Consider the following 20,920-nt stretch of genomic DNA (forward strand, 5'->3'; position numbering starts at 1 on the left):
GGTCCGTTCCTAGCTCTATTACTCACTGACATTATAACTACCTCTTTGTACCACAGTACCATCTGCATGTTAGATATTTAATGTTCCCAAAAAGGGTGGTGTGTTCATGGCTTGTTCCCTGGCCAGTGGTACCATTTGAGGGAAATTTTAAAAAGTAGGTTCTTGTGGAGTGTCTTTAGTCCACTGGAAGTATGCTCTTGAAGGCTGGTGATAGGACCCAGGTCCTTCCACTATTTTCTCCCATCCTGGCTATGAGGTGAGCTGCTCTGTTCCATGCTTCTGTCATGATTTAATATGGGCTTCTAACCATGTCCTAGGACCTTCAAACCATGAGTTACGATAAACACATTCTCCCAATGAAAGCGTTCTCTCAGAAATATGCTATTGGATGGTAAAGCTGACACTTTATTTTCTTCTATGCAAAGTACAGGCTCCTATTGGCCTTGAACATTTTAAAGATTTATTTGTTTACTATGTATACAGTGCTCTAACTACATATATGCCTGCAAACCAGATGAGGACATCAGATCCCATTACAGATGGTTGTGAGACACCATGTGGTTGCTGGGAATTGAACTCAGGACCTCTGGAAGAGCAGCCAGTGCTCTTAACTTCTAAGCCATCTCTCCAGGCCCAGCGATTTCTTTTCTTTTCTTTTTTGAGAAGCAAATACAATTCTGGCATAAATATGGTATGGGGATTCTCATTAAATGTGTCAGTGTCCTTCTTCCCCCAGAGCAGCAGAGCAACAGTGGCACAACATTCCAAGGAAGGGTAGGAAGCTGGGTCAGGAAGCTCTGTGATAGAATGTTTGCTTGGCATGTCTGAGCCCCTTTGCTCAATCCCTACCCCTATAAACAAAACAAACCACCAAACAAAAAACTAGGCAGCCTTCCCAGAAAAAGGAAGTATGTGTATTTGTGGGGAAATTGAAATGGATCTCTTTAAGACTTCCCAGGGGTCGAAGAAAACATGCTGGAATTTTATTTCTTCTTCTATCATAGAAGGATCTCCTTCAAACTGTAAATGAGCTAAGGTTTATTTATTAACATTTAAAAATGTTTCACTAACTTCAGTAACACATGTGACAGACAGTTGAAGGGTTTATAAAGTCCGGAGTTGAAATGGAGTAGAAAGCTCCCTGCCCAATTCCTGGGGTTTGGCGAGGGAGTCAAGCAGGTCTCCATCTTACTCGAAGCTCTTCCATTAAGCTGATGTGATCGCGAGAGAACATGTTGGCCTCGGCTCCATGAAGAGACAACTCAACTGTTGACAAAGAGCGAGCTAGACTGTCCTGGGGACTGGTTCCTTTTGAGTATCAGGAAGGTCAGTTGGTTCTCTCCAGTAGAAGGCTCAGCACCTTCTAGAGAAGCAAAGTAGTTGTCTGTAAGTGGAGGCCATAGACGGTAATGGCCAACACTCAGCAAAGATCCTCTTCCTTTTAGGGACACTTTTTCTCCTTTTCTCAATAGCAAGAAGACCTAAAAGCTACAGAAGTCATTAGTGACGCTCCCCTCAGTGCTGCAGCTAAGAGTGTGTCCATTGCAGAAAGAAGAGACAATGGCCCTAACTTCAGTGGAACTCTTCTTGGATAGGAGAGCAGCCAGAGAAGAAGCTCGAATTGCTGGCCAGAGCTCATTTCTTCTTCTTTCCTGTGGCCTTATTTTCTTGTGATTCTGATCCTATAGATTTCAGTTCTGGGTGGTCAGAAGAAGGGGAAAAAGCAGGCTGCCTCAGCAGTACCTGATCAGAATCACACATTTCTTTCAGGATCTAGGAAAGACAGAGACAGAAGTGAATACATGGACCCAGCTGAGCCAGTACAAAGGCTCCACAAAAGGCATCCCCTGCAACTGCTTTTTTAGATAAATAGACTCCAGCCAGTGGCCAGCAATTTGATAATATCTTTCCCCACAACTATCTCCCATAACCTTCTATCACAGCTAATGCAGAAAAGGATGTATGTTTAGTTTTCATTCAAGTCTTGTATTTAGCCACCCACCTTGCTACTGGGAGTTGCGCAAACAGGGTTGAAGAAACTTAATCCTGAGGTCACCTCTGTGGGATCTTCCAATTTGAAGGAATTTTCAGAATCTTGATTTAGCTCAATAGCATCCAAGTCGTCCTGAAATCAAGCAGATAGGCTTAATGTAATTTAGCTATCTGAGTTACAGAACAGCTCCTCTTCAGTCAGGTAGGTCCCAGCTCTGAGGACCTGATCAGCCAATTACTCAAAGCAAACGTAAGGGAGCTACAATTTGGAGAAGCCATAGGGCTCACTTAACATGTTCTGTTCCGAGAGAAATGTTGTCATACTTAAGAGGCAGACTCCAATGATCTGTATAGGTCTGGAATGAGACATACTGTGAAAGAAACTTTAAAAATTTGGCCAGGGTAGATGTGGTGGTATATATCTGCAATCCCAGAACTTGGGAGGCTGTGGCAGAGGGATGACAAGTTTGAGTCTAACCTGGGTATTTAACAAGTAAGACCTACTCAAGAAATAAACTAGAATGAAATTAGGCCAAGCCTTGATTATTTCTTTGATTAAAGTTCTACTACCTACAACAGCACTGCTATAGGAGGCCACCTGCACTAGTATTCCTTTCTGATAAGAAAATGAAATCCAAAGGACAGAAGTCACTTTAGGTCAATCACAAGGTGACTCTGCATAGAGCTGGGCTTAAAACTGTAGCTGTCTGTAACCCAGAGGTTTCATCTCAGTTGCCATGACCAGCTGTCTAGCAGGCAAGTCATGTCAGCTTGCCTCCGGATTTTACTTTCCTCTTCTGTAAAATGGAAGCACTGGCCCAGATCAATAGTTTTCTTTAACTGAAATCCTGAGGGAGGCCCAAAAGGAAAGTAGGTGAAGAGCACATGGATTTGATGGAAATGGAATTCTAAAGGTTTTGGCCAAAGATTCCTTCATGCAGCAGCTTCAGTGTTTTAGAACCCTAAATGAAAAACCATGAAACAGGGAACCCTTACAGGTCCCAAATATGTGCCTGACATTTATCCTGACCTACATAGCTTGTCATTTTAGTCCTCTGATGCTTAGTTTAGAACTAACCTTTGAAATGAGAGTCCCAAGCCAAATTGTTCCTGTGTAAATGTCTAGGAACTGTATGACAAATGTCTGCTACACCACACTTGGTGGGAGTCTTGGATTCTGGATCAAGGGCTATAGCAAAGCCTTCTTGCCATTGCACAGGCAGGAATAAGGAGAGGTCAGGGATTGAGCCTGCTTGCTGTGCACATGGCTCATTTTATTTCTTTCAGGGCACATTTTATTTCTCAGAGTTTGCTCTTCCTAGAAGTGACATAAAGAAAGCTGTAGTTAACTTGGCTCACAACAGTGACTAGTAGATGAAATTCCTGTGGGTCTTTTCCTACAGCCACAGAATGCTTGCTTCCTTTAGGGTCTACTAACTACTGTCTCAAGATATTAGAAGGATTAAATTCCTTTCTAGAAGCTGCCATCTCAGCACGAGGTTTTCACAGTTTCAGCCAAGCCTCTGGACTAGTTTGATCCTGTGTCCCTGTTTACCTGTAAGTTCTTGCATTCCTGTCCCTTGTTCCTGTTTCAGAAATTATACAGAAGCTTCATGGCAAGGCTGGCGGTGAGGGTGGGGAGTGCATACCTGAGGAGTGAGCCTCTTTCTGGGTGCAGAAAAAAAGGGTAGGAATAACTGTAGGAGATTCCAGGTTTTTGGGGCAGAAGAAGAAGGATACAAACTCCAGAGAGGTTCAAAGGTATGGTTAAGGGAAAGCAATACTGTTCCTACCTGGTTCTGATGGCGGTTGTGACACTTTGTGGGGTCACAGCTGCAGGCCACATTACAGTCTGACTTTTGCTTTCTGCATCCACATTGCTTGTTCCCGCACCAGCCTTTGCAGGAACACTGCAAAACAAGTTTGTGGAAGGACACATTACTGAAAGGATTTGATGGACATTTTAAAGTCCTATCCCTCTACATGCACATGTTTTTTAGAAAGAAAGGAAAGTTCATCATCTTGATCAAATCTGTCTTCTCTATTCCCTTCCTTCATTTCACCAGGAAGTACCATAGGCTAATGAAGAGCAGGTTATACAAACAATCCAATGCTCTACTTTGGGCAGTATAGCTGAAGATAGATAAGGAGGCTGTCCTAACACCTGCTTGTGTCAAGTACCAGATAAACACTGGGGACCATTTCAGGGGCAAAGCCCTGCAGGCAGCAATATGGTAGTACAGTTAGGTTTATTTTAGGACCGAGTTAGATTTTCTTTCAATGCACATTTTTACATTTTGTCCAGCTAGGTCTTTGTTTGGAGCACTAACTCATCTACATTCTCTCTCTCTCTTCTTCTCTCTCCCTCTCTCCCTCCCTCCCTCTCTCCCTCTCTCCCTCCCTCCCTCTCTCCCTCTCTCCCTCCCTCCCTCCCTCCCTCCCTCCCTCCCTCTCTCTCTCTCTCTCCTCTCTCTCTCTCTCTCTCTCTCTCTCTCTCTCTCTCACAGCCACTTTACAGTGTAGCCATGTTTATCAGGCTCTAACAATAGCAGAAAGCTGGAAGGATGATTAATAGTTAAGATAACAAAAATTACAATCTGAAAATATTTTGACAGGCTGCAATTATAGGCTGAAAGGAGAAATAAAAAATACAATAGGGATAATAAATTCAAGTTTGGCATTTGAGTCTCCTACATCATCTGTATGAGTGTAATACATGGGGAGAACTAGCTTTAAAGTAGTCCGTGCCGCAGGTCATGGCAGCCCAAACCTTTAACCCCAGCACTCAGGGGGGCAGAGGCCGCCAAGGCCAGGGTAGCCAGGGCTACATAGTGAGATCCTTTCAGTAAACCAAAACCACCCCTTCAAATCCACAACAAAAGTGAATCCAATAGTCTGGTGATTAACAAGGCCTGAAATCACAGGGCAGTGGTGGTGCACACCTGTAATCCCAGCACTTGGGAGGCAGAGGCAGGCATATCTATGAGTTTGAGGTCAGCCTGGTCTACAGAGTGAGTTACAAGATAGCCAGGGTTGTCTAAAAACCCTGACTTGAAAAAAAATCAAAAGCAAAAAGCCAAACCAAAACAAAACAAAAAACAAAAAATCTCCCAAGACCAAACCCCAAACCAAACACCCCAAGCCCTGAAAGCATAACTGTCAGCATTTTTTTCTTGCACATCTCTGTGGACTCATTCTAAGTTTATAATAACATTCAAGATCTTAGCTGCTTTGCACATGAGATCTATCGTGTTTGTTCTGTAGCTATAAAGGAAACCATAATAACATCTTTTTTTCTGAACAGGAGGATAACACATATCAGTACAAAATGTGAAAGCCATGATTTCAATAGCTATACACAATATTCCATCATGCCGATACACCAATTTATTTAACTAGTCCCCTAATGTTAGATATTAGGATAGTTTTGAAAGAAAACATTTGCTACTGCAAATCATGTTGCAGTGGATATTCTCATACACAAATAGAAGGTAGACTAGTTGGGCCTCTACGGCTATCTTTACCTTTCTCACTCATTCCTTGACAATGACCTTCTTGGGTGCTGAGACACAAAGTCCACTCTTTCCCTGAGGTCTTTTCATTGCCTCTTCTCCTTCACTTCCCTCCCCCTCACTTTCTTGTTTGGGACTTAGGCCTGTATCACTTAGCACAGGCTGGCCTTGAATGTGAGATTCTTCTGCTTTAGCCTCTAGAGAACCAGGATTACAGGTGCCTGGTTTCCTCACATTGTCTCTATCTCATCTTAACCCTCTCTTTGATTCGCAGAAAGCCTTTGCCCTCCCCATCCTTCCTACAAAGTCAACATGGAATTTTTGTTCTCTTCTGTATCACTATCCAGAATTATTTTGTTTTTCTGCTTACTATGTCTTTTCCTACAAGAATATGTTCACAATGACAAAGTTAACTGCTATATTCTCAGAAATAGTGTTCATTCCTGGCACAAAGTTACTTTGAAAAGATTCACTGAATGAATACAGCAAGCTCCATATTGATGGCTATTTCCTTACTATGTATATAACAACTGGATCAAAGAATATAAAAAGTTTTAATATATGTGCTCCTAAAGTGATCATGATGGGGATATTTTTAAAGTTTCTGATTAGTTTCAGGTTGCCCTCTAGAGTAGGTAAACCAATTTACATGTCTAACAGTATTAGATAAGAATGCCCATCTTAGTCACCTTTATCAACAAGATACATTATAATAAAATTAAAAATCCCTTTAGCTCCTTTGAATAAAACTAGTGAAAGATAAAGAGTTCTATGACCTGGTTATAGAAGCCCCTTCAGAATGGGCTCCATTTCCTACTGTAGCCTGGGTCCGTTGTCCACTTGTGAATTAGCTACAGGCTTCAGAAATGCTCTTCTACCCTGTCAGCATTTGTCTATTTCATCTTATGGGATAAATATCACAAATGACAGCTCAAGAACTGTCGTGGGTGACTGGACTTTTCCATATGCAGGACCCAGCAGCTGCTATGAACTTCTGCTCTTGCTAATCTTCAAGGCAGCAGAGGCTAGATGGTAGTGGTCACAGTAGAGTTGAATGCTCATAATACACTTGGCAGATTGGAGTGTCACACACGTAAGGTATAATTTCATCTTTTTCTCCCTCATTCAAGAAAGCAGATTAGAATGCCAGAGAGACTTTGACACAACTATACCGAACCTGCTGGCAAACCACTAGCATATCACAAGGAACAGAAAGACTCCTAGGCTTGCAGATTCTCAGCAGGGGCTAAAGAAATCACTGCAAGGGTTGGAGCAGTGATTAAGAGTGATTGCTGCTTTTTCAGAGGACCTGAGTTCAGTTCCCAGCACCCATATTAGGTGGCTTGTAACCAACTGTAACTCTAGCTCCAAGGGTTCTAACGATCTATGTTCAACGCCTGTATACATGTGGCATTCACCCACATAGACCCACAACATATAACATAGGAAGGAAGGAAGGAAAGAAATAGAGAGAGAGAGAGAGAAAGAAAGGAAATCTTGGGGAAGTGTTCTAAAATGCCAAATCCTACCTCAGATCAACCTGGTCAGAACATCTAGAGGTAGAGTCCCAGGTTCTATTTTAAAGATTTCCCTTGAGAAAAACTAGGGTTGAGGATACCATTTTACAGTCTGTAATTCTAGCAGAGTGTTCAATATATCTCAGAAGAACAAGTTTTAAACTCAAAGAATAAAGAATACCAGGGTAGAACTTAGAAGTATTTACTCCTAAAATTAACATTTGCCATGACCGTTGAAAAAGTACTTTCAAGTTCAGCTCTTTATCAACAAAATATAGACAAGAGTATCTGTTTCTTTTGAGCACATATAGCAGCACACACCTGTACTGGGAGGCCCACACATGAGGCCAGCTTGAGCCACACAGGGAGTTCAAGGTCAAGCTAGTGTCTCAGAAAAGAACAAAACTAATAAAGATGTGCCCCACCCCCAGGTGATAAATGAGAAATATTTAAAGATGCTTCCAGTACCTTAATAAAAATATAAATAATTATCTTATTCTTCACAAGGTGACACACACATATTAATAATAGTACCTTTATATGATGTCATATACAATATTATAACATCATATAAAGGTACTATTATTAATATTTTGACTAGTCCTTGGACTCAAGACATTAGCACTAGAAGTAATCTATGCTGGTTTCATCTCTTCATTGTACATACAAGGGAATGCAGACTCAGGCAGAGTAAATGACTCGTTCAAAGTTACTCAATGAACTATTGATAAATTCCAGATTAGATAGATTCCATGCCTATTTAGCTTCTGGGTTGTTACTCTGTCTACTATAACATGTGACCTATCATTTAGCGTCTTAGTGAGGAAGCCATTAGTTCTGAGAAAGCCATCCTCGGTGCCTGCTACAGTATCCTTTTAGTAAGTACAAGATAGTGAAACAACAATAAAGATGGTCTTTATGTATAACTAATGTGTCTTCCAAGCAGTCTGATCAAGAGTGGCCAAAGCATTTGCATATTGTGAGGTTATTAAGTAGGAGAGTCAACTTGATCTCTTTAAAGTTCATGTATAGTCACTTGCCAAACTAAAAAGCATCATTTCATAGTGTTTTAGAAATAGACTATGATTCATATTAGGTAGTATGTGGTTACAATATTTGCTATGCTTCAGTGTTTCCCCAAGAACAAGTGTACCCATAATTGCTTCATGCCTGCAAACTCCTTTCCAAAGGTGTTAGTTAGGTCCTCGATCCTTCTGTTCCTGTGTATGCTTCTGAACTCTACCTCCTTGGCTTACATGGCCATTTAATCTACATTCAGCTCACAGCACTATTTCAATTATAATAGTATAAATGTTTGCTGAGGAGTGGCTAACCCAAAGATTTCAGACAGGAGCTAACCTTTACTGTTTTGCTATTCAAGTGAGGTGTGTGACAGGACTGTTGTTGAGGACTGACTTTCTCAGATCACTACTAGATTTAGGAAGGGGTATACTTTATTTTTCCTTTCTTTCTTTGTGGGTTTTTATGAGACGGAACCTTACTATGTATCCTTGGCTGACTTAAGAGTTTACTATAGACCAAACTGGCTTCAAAACTCATTAAGTTCAGCCTGTCTCTGCTTCCCAAATGCTGGATTACAGGTATATACAACCATACCTGGCAAAATCTTGTGTTTCTAACACTTTGATATGTACATGACTGTGTCATATAAAAACTCAATGGAGACCACACAAAACTGGGTAATATAGTCATCAATACTGAAGGTTGCTTCCAAGGGTGAGCCTCAGTGGGAGTCTCCTGAGGCTTATTAAGTGGGTAGAAAGACGTCTTACCTGCTTGATGGCAGTGTTTTCTTGGAGAAGCTGCTGATTTTGCTCACACACTTCTTGCATCTTCCTAAGCTCTTCCTTCTAGTTCCAGATTGCAGTTACAGGTGGGGTTATTTTGGGTCCACATAAAGAGTTACTAAATAACTCAGATTAAAACACTGCTTTCAAGTGTCTGGTAGATGATAGTTTTTGTTTGTTTTTAAATGCCAGACACAGCTTTACTTCTTTGAATGTCTCTTATATTTCAGGATTCCCCAATAGTCATGAATATACTTGAAGGAAGCAAATTTTCTTATCCTTTCCCATTCTCGCCTATGCACATAAGCAGGCTGGTTCAGAATCCCACACAGCATTAGTTTAGCTGTTCCCTGAAATCTGCAGGTGCTTCTGTGCACCCTTCTCACACAGACTAGTCTGCACCCTATTCTAACAAGCCCGATTATATTTGTTTGCAGTTAAGGCAACAGGATTCATGTATACAACTTTAATGAGTTTGAATATGTCTTACAGTAGGAAGAGCTAAGGGAACCCTGGAGACTGAGCAGGAATAAGATTCTACATTGGACTAAATAGTGCTCCAACATGTTTCTAAAGGGTGTGGTGTTCCCAGCCTTTGAAAGAATTTTAGATCCTGGACATTTTACTAACATGGCAGGCATTGGCTCAGAACCGTTGAATGCCCTTAGGATTTTTTCGATTTCTTTTTATCATTTTTAATTATGTGCATGTGCCTTTGAGTGCAGATGTGTGGAGAGGCTGACAGCCAGGTATGGGATTCCTCCTGGAGCTGGAGTTCCATGCAGTTGTTAGCTGACAGACATGTGCTGGGAACTCAAGCCCTCTGCAAGAACACTGAGCAATCTTCACCACAAAGCCTGCTTCAGCTTACTGCCATCAAGATTTTAGGTAAATCCTAGATGAGTGTACTTCTTCAGCGCTGAAGCTTAGGGTTTCGGCACAAGAATCAGGAGGCATAAGTATGATGTGGAGGCTTCTGTTTTAGTTCTGAAAGTTAGGCTATTATTGGAGCTGTGCTGATCTTCCCTTAACTAGATTCAACAGGGCCTCAAAGGAGTAAAGGCTCAGGTTTGTAAGTGGTTAATTACTTTCTGCTGCCAAGTGCCATGGCCCAAATGAGTCAGGACTATCCATCATGTTTTGCATACCTGACATTTCAGGGTGCTAAGCAGCTGCTGTTCCTTTTCACTAACTTATTCCTCCAGCTGCTTCTCTGTCATTTGGCATTGCTGCAGCTGGCTGAGAAGGTACAACACCTAGAGAGAGACACAACACACTGGGTGGTTTCAAGTGGTGAGGGGAAGGGGTGTTCTTTAGCTCAAGCAGGGTCCAGGTAACATTTTTTAAAGATTTTTAAAATTTATTATATATGAGTACACTGTTGCTGTCTTCAGACACACCAGAAGAAGGCACCAGATCCCATTGCAGGTGGTTGTGAGCCACCATGTGGTTGCTGGGAATTGAACTCAGGACCTCTGGAAGAGCAGTCAGTGTTCTTAACCACTGAGTCATCTCTCCAGCCCCAGGTAACTATTTTGTGAGTTAAAGATAAAGAATGTCTTTTCATGGTCCAAAGTAATAAACCTAGAAAGGGTGTTTCTCTGTGTGTTAATCTTAGAATTTGAGCCAGTGGTTAAGAGCCACTTAGACAAGTTATTTCTGTTTCAGGTACTTGCAAAATGTGGAAAAGGCCACATAAACTTTTGAAAGGAAGCTTCATGGGCCACTGGTGCCTGCTTATTTATTTTTCAAATAGTGACAGGGTCTCAATATGGCCCAGACTGACTCTGAACTTGAGATGATTCTTCTGCCTTAGCTTCCCAGAGTGCTAGGATTACAGGCAGCACCAGCATGCCAGGCACATTCCACCGCTTTGAAAAGCTGAGCAACCAAAGGCAGTCTCAGCCCATGCCTCAGCAAATCCTTGTCTTGCTCAGTTACCTTTTCTTGGTGCTGTTGCTCCATTTTGACCAGCTCTTCTTTGAAATCCATCTCTATCTTAGCAAAATGATTTTGCTCTTCAAACAGCATCTTCTGCACTTCAATACAGCTGACCTTGCTCTGATTCAGGCTACTTTCAAGTTCGCTCACCTGTATTTTGGAGGAGACCAGCTGAAAACATAAGAGAAAGTAATTTTATTTGCAGAATGAGCTATCTTCTCCCATTCATCGGGCAAGAAAAGGTCAGCTTTTTGAAACAGTTTGAGAAAAGTGCTTCCAAGAAACTCTAAATCCATTCTCATTTTTTCCCATGTCATGTGGGTTCTAATAGTGAATTGAAGTAATACTACTAACTGGCTTTAATTTTTTTTTTTACTTTTGATGTATATGAATATTTTCTGCATGTACATTTGTATATGATATGTTTGGTGCCTGCAGAGGCCTAAAGAGGGATGTCAGATCACCTAGAACTAGAGTTACAAATGGTTGTGAGCTACCACATGGATGCTAGGAGTCAAAAATGGGTTCCCTGAACCACCTCTCCAGCCCCCTAAAAGGATAGTTTCATTCCTAGGCCATAAGTCAATATTTATGCAAAGACAGGGTAGAAGCCACACTGGGTCATTTATCTGTTGCTCTCTTTCAAGGCAAGAATAAACTTAACATGGACAGAATCTGACAATTCCAAAACTCTGAAACTTTAAGTAGATCTTAAATTTTAAGCAGGAATTCACACAGGACACAGTGTATTAGCCAATTTTGTTTTAGAATTCCTGTTTACATGTTAGAACTCATAGACACGAGTGCTAAAATTGCAGATCTTTCTAGATATACCTCTTTAGGCAAGACTAGTATCTTGCACTGGCCCACCCACTTTTATTTTTACTAATAGCTCAGATAATGAGTAGGTTCCCAAGAGTAGTCAGGATTCCTTAGCAGAATACATTAGCTAGCCCAAGACAAAAATGTATAAAGCATAGCAATGCAGAAACTTGTGGATTCATGAAATATATAGGTTGAGTGATAACTTTGATTCATCTTCTGACAGTTTATGATGAACTTCAGATGAGTGAAGAAAGCCAGGTGTGACACACGCCTTTAATCTTAGCACTCTGGAGGTAGACAGTCACATTTCTGGGAGCCTGGTCTACAGAGTGAGTTCCAGGAAAGTCAAGGCTACACAGAAAAACTCTGTCTCAATAAAAACCAAAACTAAAATAAAACAGAAAACAAACAACTCCCTCCAAATCAACTTTCCTTAAAACGAATCTATATATATCAAAAATGGTTAAGTTTTTGTCCTTGGGACTGTGTCTCAAGTTTTTAAATACACACCTCATACATGTTTTTAAATATAGTACAATACTTTATGCTTAACCAGTAACTTCTTATGGGTTTTTTTCCTAGTAACAGTAGCTCACATAAATGAATATTTGCTTTATGTCAGGTATGATGAGTATAAATTTCTGCTCTTTCTAAGTAACTGGCTTGGACTTACTTCTTTTTAACCAATGCTTACTCATTAAAGGCTTTAGTATTAGCATCACTGGGGTTTCTACCATGAAAAGTAGCTACAGCACCAAGAAACTTTGACCAGCACTGTATACTTTGACCTACGCAGCAGTTCCCCTAGAGCTGTTGCTAAGAAGAATGGTTTTACCTCTCCAACTAAATACTTTATGGCACATTTAGCTTCGAGATATGTGGCAATATTCTCCCAGCGTTGTTTTGTCCGGTCTTCAGTTTCAGCATCCAGAAGCTTTTGCTGTAGGTCGGCAATCTGAGCGCTCCTTCAAGGGAGAGAACAGTGACATTTACTGTGATCAGCCTCAAGAGCAAGGAGAAAGGGAGGAGCTCTGAGTAAAACATGAAAAAAATTTTATGTATGAAATGATCAGTTAGAAAATTAAGGCACCTGATTCAAATTTTATGTGGTACTTCTAGACCTGTAACAAAAAGAACCCCAATGAAATAACCACATGGCTTTCATTTAATTAAATATCAGTTGAAATAAATGGAACATATATATTGAAATGTAGAAAAAATTCTACCTTTTATTTATTTCTCTGTGCATATATAGGTACAGAGGTGATCACATTATGGTGTGTGAAGTTTCTGTTACTTCTTTGTCTCACTGTTTTCTCAATTTTGTTTAAAGCCAGGTATGTGTATACCTGGCTTTGTATTTGTATTGTATTTGTATTGAAGCCCATCCCCCCAGCATAGCTGTAGCCATTCTGTTCCATGGCCACCACCTATTTCATATCTTTGTTATAACATGCCTGCCAGTCATTGACCCAGAAAAATAACAACTCAGAGCAAGGTCATGCTGACCACATACTCTGTTATAGTCTATATGTTATGAGGTGTGTTAATCTTAAGAAATTCCACAACCATAAGCTTCAGGCAGGACCCATCAAATTAAAGGCCAGTATGAACTATTCTGTCTAAGATGGCTTGAGTCAGGGCCAGCTACCAGCAGCACTTCCAGCACCTGCGTATGAGCTCGTTGTGGTCTTTATAAGCTGTCCCTGAGAAATGTCCAGTGTGCAGCTTTCAGCTCGTGAGTCTGAGCTGTTGCCCTGGATGATCAGTCTTTAGGTGTGTGTTCAATAAACCATCCCTGCCTGACTGAGACCAGTGCTCCGGTGGTTTGTGGGGAGACTCCTGGACCCCAACAGTTGGATATTTTTTATTTTATTATTTTTATTTTTTCAAGACAGGGTTTGTAGCCCTGGCTGTCCTGGAATTTGCTCTGTAGACCAGGCTGGCCTCAAACTCTGATTTACCTGCCTCTGCCTCCTGAATGTTGGGATTAAAGGTGTGCTACCACAGCCTGGCTCATTTGTCTTCGTTCCCCGTAAAGTCCAGTTTTTAACCTTCTGTCAGATACGTAGCTGGCAAAGAATTTTTCCTATTCTATAGGCTGCTTCTTTACCGAAATGATGGTGTCATTTGACATACAAAACCTTTACTTGTTTATTTCATGAGTTCCCATTTGTCAATTGTCAAAATCAGGTGCTTCCAGAGTCCTATTCTGAATGAATGCCCTTTTCTGTGCCTATAAGTTGAAATGTGTTCATTCTTTTCTCCTCTATTAAATTATGGTATCAGGGCTTTGAGCTATTTGGAGTTGTTTGTGTAGAACAAGAGAGGAGGATCTAGTTTCATTCTTCTACATGTAGCTACCCAAGCAGCTTGAACTATACCATTTGTTGAAGTGAAGGTGCTGTCTGCTGCAATGTGTATTGTTGGTCCCTTTTTCAAAAAGTTTAAGATCTCCAATTTCATTTTACATTTGTAAGGTGGGAAGAACGGCACTTACCTCATCCTAGCACAATGGATGCAATCTATATAGCACAACATAACTTTAAACACACAGGTTCAAAACATTGTTACATTCTTTGGGGTTCTTTTCCCCATAAAAATCTTCTGAAAAGGAAGGAGACCCTTGAATGACTGGATTGATGGTGTCTGTTTGGGTTCCAGGCATATTTCATGTTTCAGATAGAGCCTCTTTACCTGAGCTCCAATTCAGTCTCTAGGCTTTGAATCTGCTTTGCGATAGAATCCTCTGCTCCTGAATCTTGACCATGTATTTCATCTCGTGAGAATGTGCGCCTCTGCAAAGATAGTGGGCAAGAAGATGGAATTTCAAAGGAAAGAGTCCTCAAATGCAGTGGGGATTTGATGGAAATTCCCTGTGGTTATTGACAGCATTTTCCCATGACACTTACTCGGAGTTTAGGTGGTGGGTTCTCTCCAAATTCTCTTTTTTCTTTGAGTTGTGCCACAGCTTGAGCAAGGATCTTTCTCTCTTCAAGAAGGCCATTCAGATGTCGTCTGCCTTCCTTAGTATTGACCATGACCTCAATTTCATTTCCTAGCCAATTCTAGAAGAGAAATCAGTCATGTGGGAGTTGGGGATGAGGACTACATGGGCTAGATAGACCCTGTTGAACTTATTTCATTGGGACCAGAGCCTGTGAAAGCAGAAGTGAGATTTTTATGTGTCTAAGGCACTAAAACCACCCCCTCCCAAGAACTATTATCAACAGTCAGAGAGGCTTTCTTTCTTTCTTTCTTTCTTTCTTTCTTTCTTTCTTTCTTTCTTTCTTTTATTTTTCAAATTTGTAACATGACTTCTGCCAGTCTTGAGGCTGAAGTGAAGTCTTCTTTATTTAGTCGTCTTTTAAATCACTTTAATTCATGCAGAAAGATAACATAGGGAACAAGCAAGTTAATAATCAAAAATCCTGTAAACATCTCTCTTGGAGGCCAGGTGTGAAGATCAGGGACAAAAGGGGATCCCAAGAGACAGCCACACCTACGTCTGCTGAACCTGCCCTGAGCTTCAAATGCAAATGTACTGCCCTGGGCTTCAATTCTCAGTGTTCACAGAGGCTTTCTCCAGGTATTCTACTACTATTTATTGTTCACTAGAATATTTGTTTTTTTGCCATTCACTAGTCATGACATGTTTAAAGTAGATGGTGGGCGAGGGGCTGGAGAGATGGCTTTGCAGTTAAGGGGTGGGGGACATACTACTTTTCCGGAGGATCCAAATTTGATCGCCAGTACTTATGTCAGGTGGCTCATAAGTGCCTATAACTCGAGCTCCTAGGGAATCTAATGCCTCTGGCCACCCTCAAACATTTGCACTCATGTGCAAACAGCCACACGCACACACATCAAATATAATAAACTAAAAATAAAGCATAAATAAAGTAGATGGAAAGGCTTTTAAAAGGAGAATATAATTATCTTAATTTAATTTTAGAAACAGTAAAACCTGAAGGCTGGGTATAGCTTACTGGTAGAATAGGAGCACATATTCAAAATGCTATAAATGTAACCCCCAATATCAAAATAGGAAAAAGGAAAACAAATAAACAAAACAAACAAATAACTAATCAACCAACCATCAATTCAAGTTGAAGAAAGTTCTCAAAAGAACTGTGCAAACTCAAACCAGACAAAATTCCCGGAGGTGGAAAGTGGGCTTAAAAGTCCTGGCCCTAACGAAGGAGCCATGGACAACTGTCAGTGGATGAAGAATTAGTGTACCTTAGCTACTGGTAGGTAGACCACACTCCTGTGGATGGCCACACAGCAAAGAGTCACAAGTTGGAGTGGTGGGGTTAAAATAAAAACAAGAACCCTCTACTTCCTTCCCTATTCAACTTCAAAAACTAATCTTAAGAGAGAGGAGACTCAGTGGTTTAAGCACTTGCTACAGAAATATGAATACTCGATCTTAGTTTCCCAGCATCTGTGTAAAAATAAGAAATGGGGGTGTGATGACCTGTGCACAATTTTAGCACTTGGAAGGCAGAGACAGCACTCAGGCTAACTGAGTATCACGGCTAGATTAGTTGAACTTGTGAGTTCTAGTGAAAGACCCCCGCTTAGCAACAGTAAATGCCATGTCTGTAAGGCTGTGCACACACGGGGCAGGCTAGGTCAGGGTCCCAGGTGGCCAAGCAAGATACCGGTGAGAGGCCAGCTAGCAATAGACAAAGAAAGGGAGACACTCAGACAAGCCCAGCTTTCAGATAAGCTGCAGCCTCCGACTGGAACCAGGAGTTGTCTCCTTAAAGCCATATTTCTGCCACCGTCCCCACACTTAGATGAGCCCAAAGCAATTATCCTCGGAAGCTGCAGCCTGACTGGTACCAGGAGTTGCCTCCTTAAAGCCATATTTCTGCCATAGTTCCCATACTTAGATAAGCCCAAGGCAACTATTCTCAGGAGCTGCAGCCCCAGCTGGTATCAGGAGCTGTTTCCTTAGAGCCCTGTCCTTGGGCTCACTCCCTGGCCACAATTAAACTAACCAATTAGAACCCTGTTGCTATGCTTCTGCTTCTGTACCTTGCTTCTGCCCCCCAAGCCCTATAAAAAGGGGACTGCCCTTTTGTCCGGCACACAAGTCCTCTGAGAGACTGTGTGCCCACAGGTACCTGTGTAAATAAACCTCTTGCTACTTGCATCCGAAGTGAGTGGTCTTGCTGCTCTTTGGGAGGGGTCTCTTCAGACGGAAGATACCCTCCGGGGGTCTTTCACTAGGTTCAGTGAGAAATCAGCAGCAGAGAGACTCAACACCAATCTCTGACTTCCTCTAGGTTCACACCTACCAACACACTGCACACATATGCACAAACACAAACACAAACACATATAGGGTTTTTCTATGAACTTATTGTGTAATCCATTTCTTAGTTCTATGCCAAAGTGAAACGACTATACTTAGGAAGAAAGCTGCCTGTGAACTTTTAAAATAGCAACTTAATTCATGTAATGGCTGAGTTTAGGTGGTGACTTGATTGGAGTAAGGGATACCTAAACAGGTAAAGCTCCTTCCTACTCACACCTGGGGAATTGGGAAGATTTACCACCAGTGTGGACAGCTATCACCCCGACCAGGCTGAAGAACAACTCCTGTCTTTCCTGGAGCTGGGGCAGGAGAGCTTCAAGCACTTTGATCTTTGGACTCCAGCACTTCTATCAACACCTCCAGATTTTCAAGCCTTTACCTGTGACTCAGAGTTCCACTATCAGTTTCCTGGTTTAGAAGCTATCAGACTTAGACTGAACGGTGATACTGGTATCCTGGATCTCCAGCCTGCAGAATAACCACTTTGGGCTTTTTGACCTCCATAACCGTGTGAGCCATTTATCCTCATAAATCTTTCATATATATTGGTTTTGTTTCTCTGAAAAAACTAATCTAATTCAAACTTATTAGTTGGGGGTGGCGGTTCCTGACTGTACTACCACATTGTGGAGGCTGAAGCAGGAGGACTACTGCAAGTTAGAGACTAGTCAACCTGGGCACACAGAACCTGTCCAGACCATCCTTTGTCTAAAAAAGGCAATGGACTATGACTCATTGAAATAGATATACAAATAAAGCATAAAGTATTGATAAAAATAACACAGCCATCTTTGAAATGCATCACATTAAAAGAAGTCATAGTTTACGTTATTAACTATAAGACTAATGCAAAGGAGAGATGAGGTACTCATCAGTGGAGTTAGCTACCTAGCACGTACAAGGCCTTGGGTTTAATCCTTAGCACTTACTGAAATGTCCAACAAAACACACACATTTTACTTCATGTTAATTATACCTTAATAAAATAAACTGGGTTAAAAAAAAAACCCTACAATGTCATTTGCCATCCTAGAAGGCTAAAATATGCAAACCATAAGGTTATTTTAGTAAAGGAAAAACTTCTGAAAAAATTTGAATAAAAAAGTATTTTTTTATGTATATGGGTGTTTTGTCTGAATGTATGTCTATGTACCACGTGTTTTCCAGGTACTGGCTGGAGCAAGAAGAGGATGTCTGATCTCCTAGCATTAGAGTTATAGATAGTTAAGATGTGGTGTGGGAACTGATTCTGGTTCCCCTGGAAGAACAACCAGTGCTTCTAACCACTTAGCCACCACTCCACTCCCCTCCATTTTTGATAAAAAGCTTAATATTCTTATGTCTTAGCTATAAATTTTATGTAATCCTAATCAAACTTGGAGATTTGCTAGAAATGTGTAAGCCAATTCTAAACTTCACATAGAAATGCAGAGAAAAAAAGAAAAAAGAATAAGGACTTATGAGGACTTGCACAATTTGATGGTTTGGAAATCAAGGGACAGCATTTACTACTAAAAGTATATATGTACATCAATGTAATAGAATTTACAAATAGATATGCAGACATATAATTCTGACAGAGGTATCATGATTAAAAATACACATTTCAAGAAGAAAATTCAAGGAGAAAATCTTAGCAATCTTGAGATCTACTAAAGATCTTAAATAAAACACAAAGACTATGAATCATAAAAAGCAAGCATCAATACACTGAATGCTATCAATTAAAACCCTGTGTTGGGTATGGTGGTGCATACCTGTGACCCAGGAACTTGAGTGTGAAAGATTTATGCAATCTGAACAGAAACCCTAGCACTTGGGATATAGAGGCAGGGAGTTAGAGGTCACCCACAGCTACACAGTGAATTTGAGGCTAGCCAAGAATACATTGTCTCAAAAAAGAAAAGTAAGTAGCTAGCTTTGGTATTCAAAAGAATCCCTAAAACCACCACCACCACCAAACAAAACAAAACAGAAAAACCCCAAAACCCACCCCCCAAAAGGTCACACTCTAAGAAAAAATAAATTGTTAAATACAGGATTATCTGTTGGATATATTTCGAGGTTATAGAAAGAATTCAAATTTTATAGAAAGTACAAACCAATCAAAAGAAAATATTTAGATACTTCACACAACACACAAAACACACACACACACACACACACACACACACACACACACGCAGGTTGAGTGTGTTGGTGCATGCCTTTAATCCCATTTCTCAGGAGGCAGACATAGGTGGATCTCTGTGAGTTCGAGGCCAGCCTTATTTACATAGTGAGTTCTAGGATAGTCAGGAATACAGAGACCCTGTGTGCCAAACAAACAAAAACTAAAAAGCAAGTAAAATAAGACATATATGGTGCCCACAAAAACTTGGTATGAGGATATTCGGCACAATGTCTCTAATAGCCCAAACTGGATGGAAAGAACTCAAATGACCACCAGTAGGTGATCAGATAAGACAAGGCATATTGATACTACAAATGGGATGTCTCTCAGTAATAAAAGTAATTTATGTATGTAATCATATGGACAAATGTGAAAATAACTATGCTGAATAAGAGAACCATGCAATTCCATTTTATTAAAACTATAAAAAATAAAAACAAATATATAGTGATAGAAAAATCTCTCTTTTTGTTTTCTCAAGACAAGGTTTCTCTGTATATCCCTGGGTATCCTAAAACTCTGTAGACCAGGCTGGCCTCAAACTCACAGATAGATATCTGTCTGCATCTGCCTCCCCAGTGCTATGATTAGAGGCATGTGCCACCACGACCTGGTTATATCTGTGGATTTTTTTTAACAACTTTATTTTAAAAAACAAAGATAAAGGTACAAATTTTAAGCATTTTTTTTGCATAAAAGTATACGAATATATTTTTGTCAGTGCTTGTTTTTTTTTTTTAAAGGTTTGATAGTGTGCATTAAGACCTTACTAGTTACAATGAGCATAAAGTACATGTAAACAAGATGTAACCTGGAATTAGTCAATGTTTTCTTGGTGTGTAAGGACTGAGCATAATGGTTTTTTCTTTTATTTATTTATTTATTTATTTATTTTCTTGAACTTCATATAGTCTGTGAGTTGTTTCTGGGGTGTTCGGAGCTTTCTGGGGTTAGTATCCAATTATCAGTGATGTGTTTTTAATTTAAAAAATGTTTAAATTTTTAGAGGCACTGTGTGCCTGCATGTATGTTTAAGAACCATTAGATTCAAATTGGATTCCATGGAGCTCAGACCTGACTTGAACTCAGATTTTTCTGCTCAGCTTCACAAATGCTGTGAGGGTCACAGGTATGCTACCATACCAGGCCAGAAAGCACATCTGATGATTCTACTGATGATGTATATTGGTTACCACCCTCTCCCCCCACAAAAGCAACTTAAAGAGCAATTCTTTGTTTTTCACAGTGTGAAGGCAGGAGTAGGAGGTGGGCTATCACACTGTGCTGAATGTCAGGAAGCAGAGAGGAATACTAACACTCAGCTTACTTTCTTCTTTTTATTCAGTCTAAGACCCCAGTCCATGGTATGGTGTGACCCAACATTTCATCAAACCGTGCTATTTAAATATAAACCATTCACTGTATGCCAATTATACCTGAATAAAATAGTAACTGAGCTATGATAGGCAGGGATACAAAGAATTCTCCACTCTTTTTTTTGATCCTAGATTTTTTAAAAAGTATTTCCCATCCATCATCCATCCATCCATCCATCCATCCATCCATCCATCCATCCATCCACTTTACATCCTGATATCAGCCCCCCCCCCCCCCAGTCTCTCATCAGATGGCCCTTCTCCTATCACCCCTCTCCTTCAGCTCTGAGAAGTGGGAGGTCTCCCTTCGGTACCAACACATTCTGGCACCTCAAGTCATTGCTGAATTAGACACACTCTCCCACTAAGGCCAGACAAGGAAGCCAGTTAAGAAATACATAGTCAGCTTGTTCTTTGACAACAGTTTAAAAATGTATCTTTTGGAAA

General features: G+C 40.6%; 2 protein-coding genes and 1 pseudogene across 3 annotated transcripts in view; 1 reads left to right on the forward strand and 2 right to left on the reverse strand.

The window, feature by feature from the left end:
* The window catches only part of LOC308416095 (coiled-coil domain-containing protein 186-like), a 30,634-nt pseudogene extending 23,715 nt beyond the window's left edge, over positions 1 to 6,919 (forward strand). Inside the window, exon 8 of the transcript XR_013975660.1 lies at positions 5,779 to 6,919. The product of XR_013975660.1 is annotated as a coiled-coil domain-containing protein 186-like (transcript). The remainder of the gene's footprint in view (positions 1 to 5,778) is intronic.
* On the reverse strand, positions 1,612 to 5,772 carry LOC308416097 (chromosome-associated kinesin KIF4-like). Its single transcript, XM_080942584.1, has 4 exons — positions 4,066 to 5,772; positions 3,786 to 3,902; positions 2,003 to 2,125; positions 1,612 to 1,773 (listed from the first exon to the last, which is right to left on the reverse strand). Exons 1-4 carry the CDS (start codon positions 4,066 to 4,068, stop codon positions 1,636 to 1,638), a joined length of 381 nt encoding a protein of 126 aa, XP_080798710.1. The 5' UTR covers positions 4,069 to 5,772; the 3' UTR covers positions 1,612 to 1,635.
* A 1,783-nt stretch (positions 6,920 to 8,702) lies between the features above and the next one.
* The window catches only part of LOC308416108 (chromosome-associated kinesin KIF4-like), a gene marked incomplete at its 5' end in the record, with an annotated part of 74,914 nt that continues 62,696 nt past the window's right edge, over positions 8,703 to 20,920 (reverse strand). The window contains 7 exon segments of the mRNA XM_080942588.1: positions 8,703 to 8,892; positions 9,978 to 10,022; positions 10,026 to 10,085; positions 10,771 to 10,941; positions 12,431 to 12,560; positions 14,293 to 14,393; positions 14,508 to 14,663. Coding sequence (XP_080798714.1) covers positions 8,734 to 8,892; positions 9,978 to 10,022; positions 10,026 to 10,085; positions 10,771 to 10,941; positions 12,431 to 12,560; positions 14,293 to 14,393; positions 14,508 to 14,663 — 822 coding nt within the window. The 3' untranslated portion in view covers positions 8,703 to 8,733.

Source organism: Micromys minutus (assembly GCF_963924665.1).
Source record: "Micromys minutus genome assembly, contig: SCAFFOLD_112, whole genome shotgun sequence".
In the NCBI taxonomy this organism is placed as follows: domain Eukaryota; kingdom Metazoa; phylum Chordata; class Mammalia; order Rodentia; family Muridae; genus Micromys; species Micromys minutus.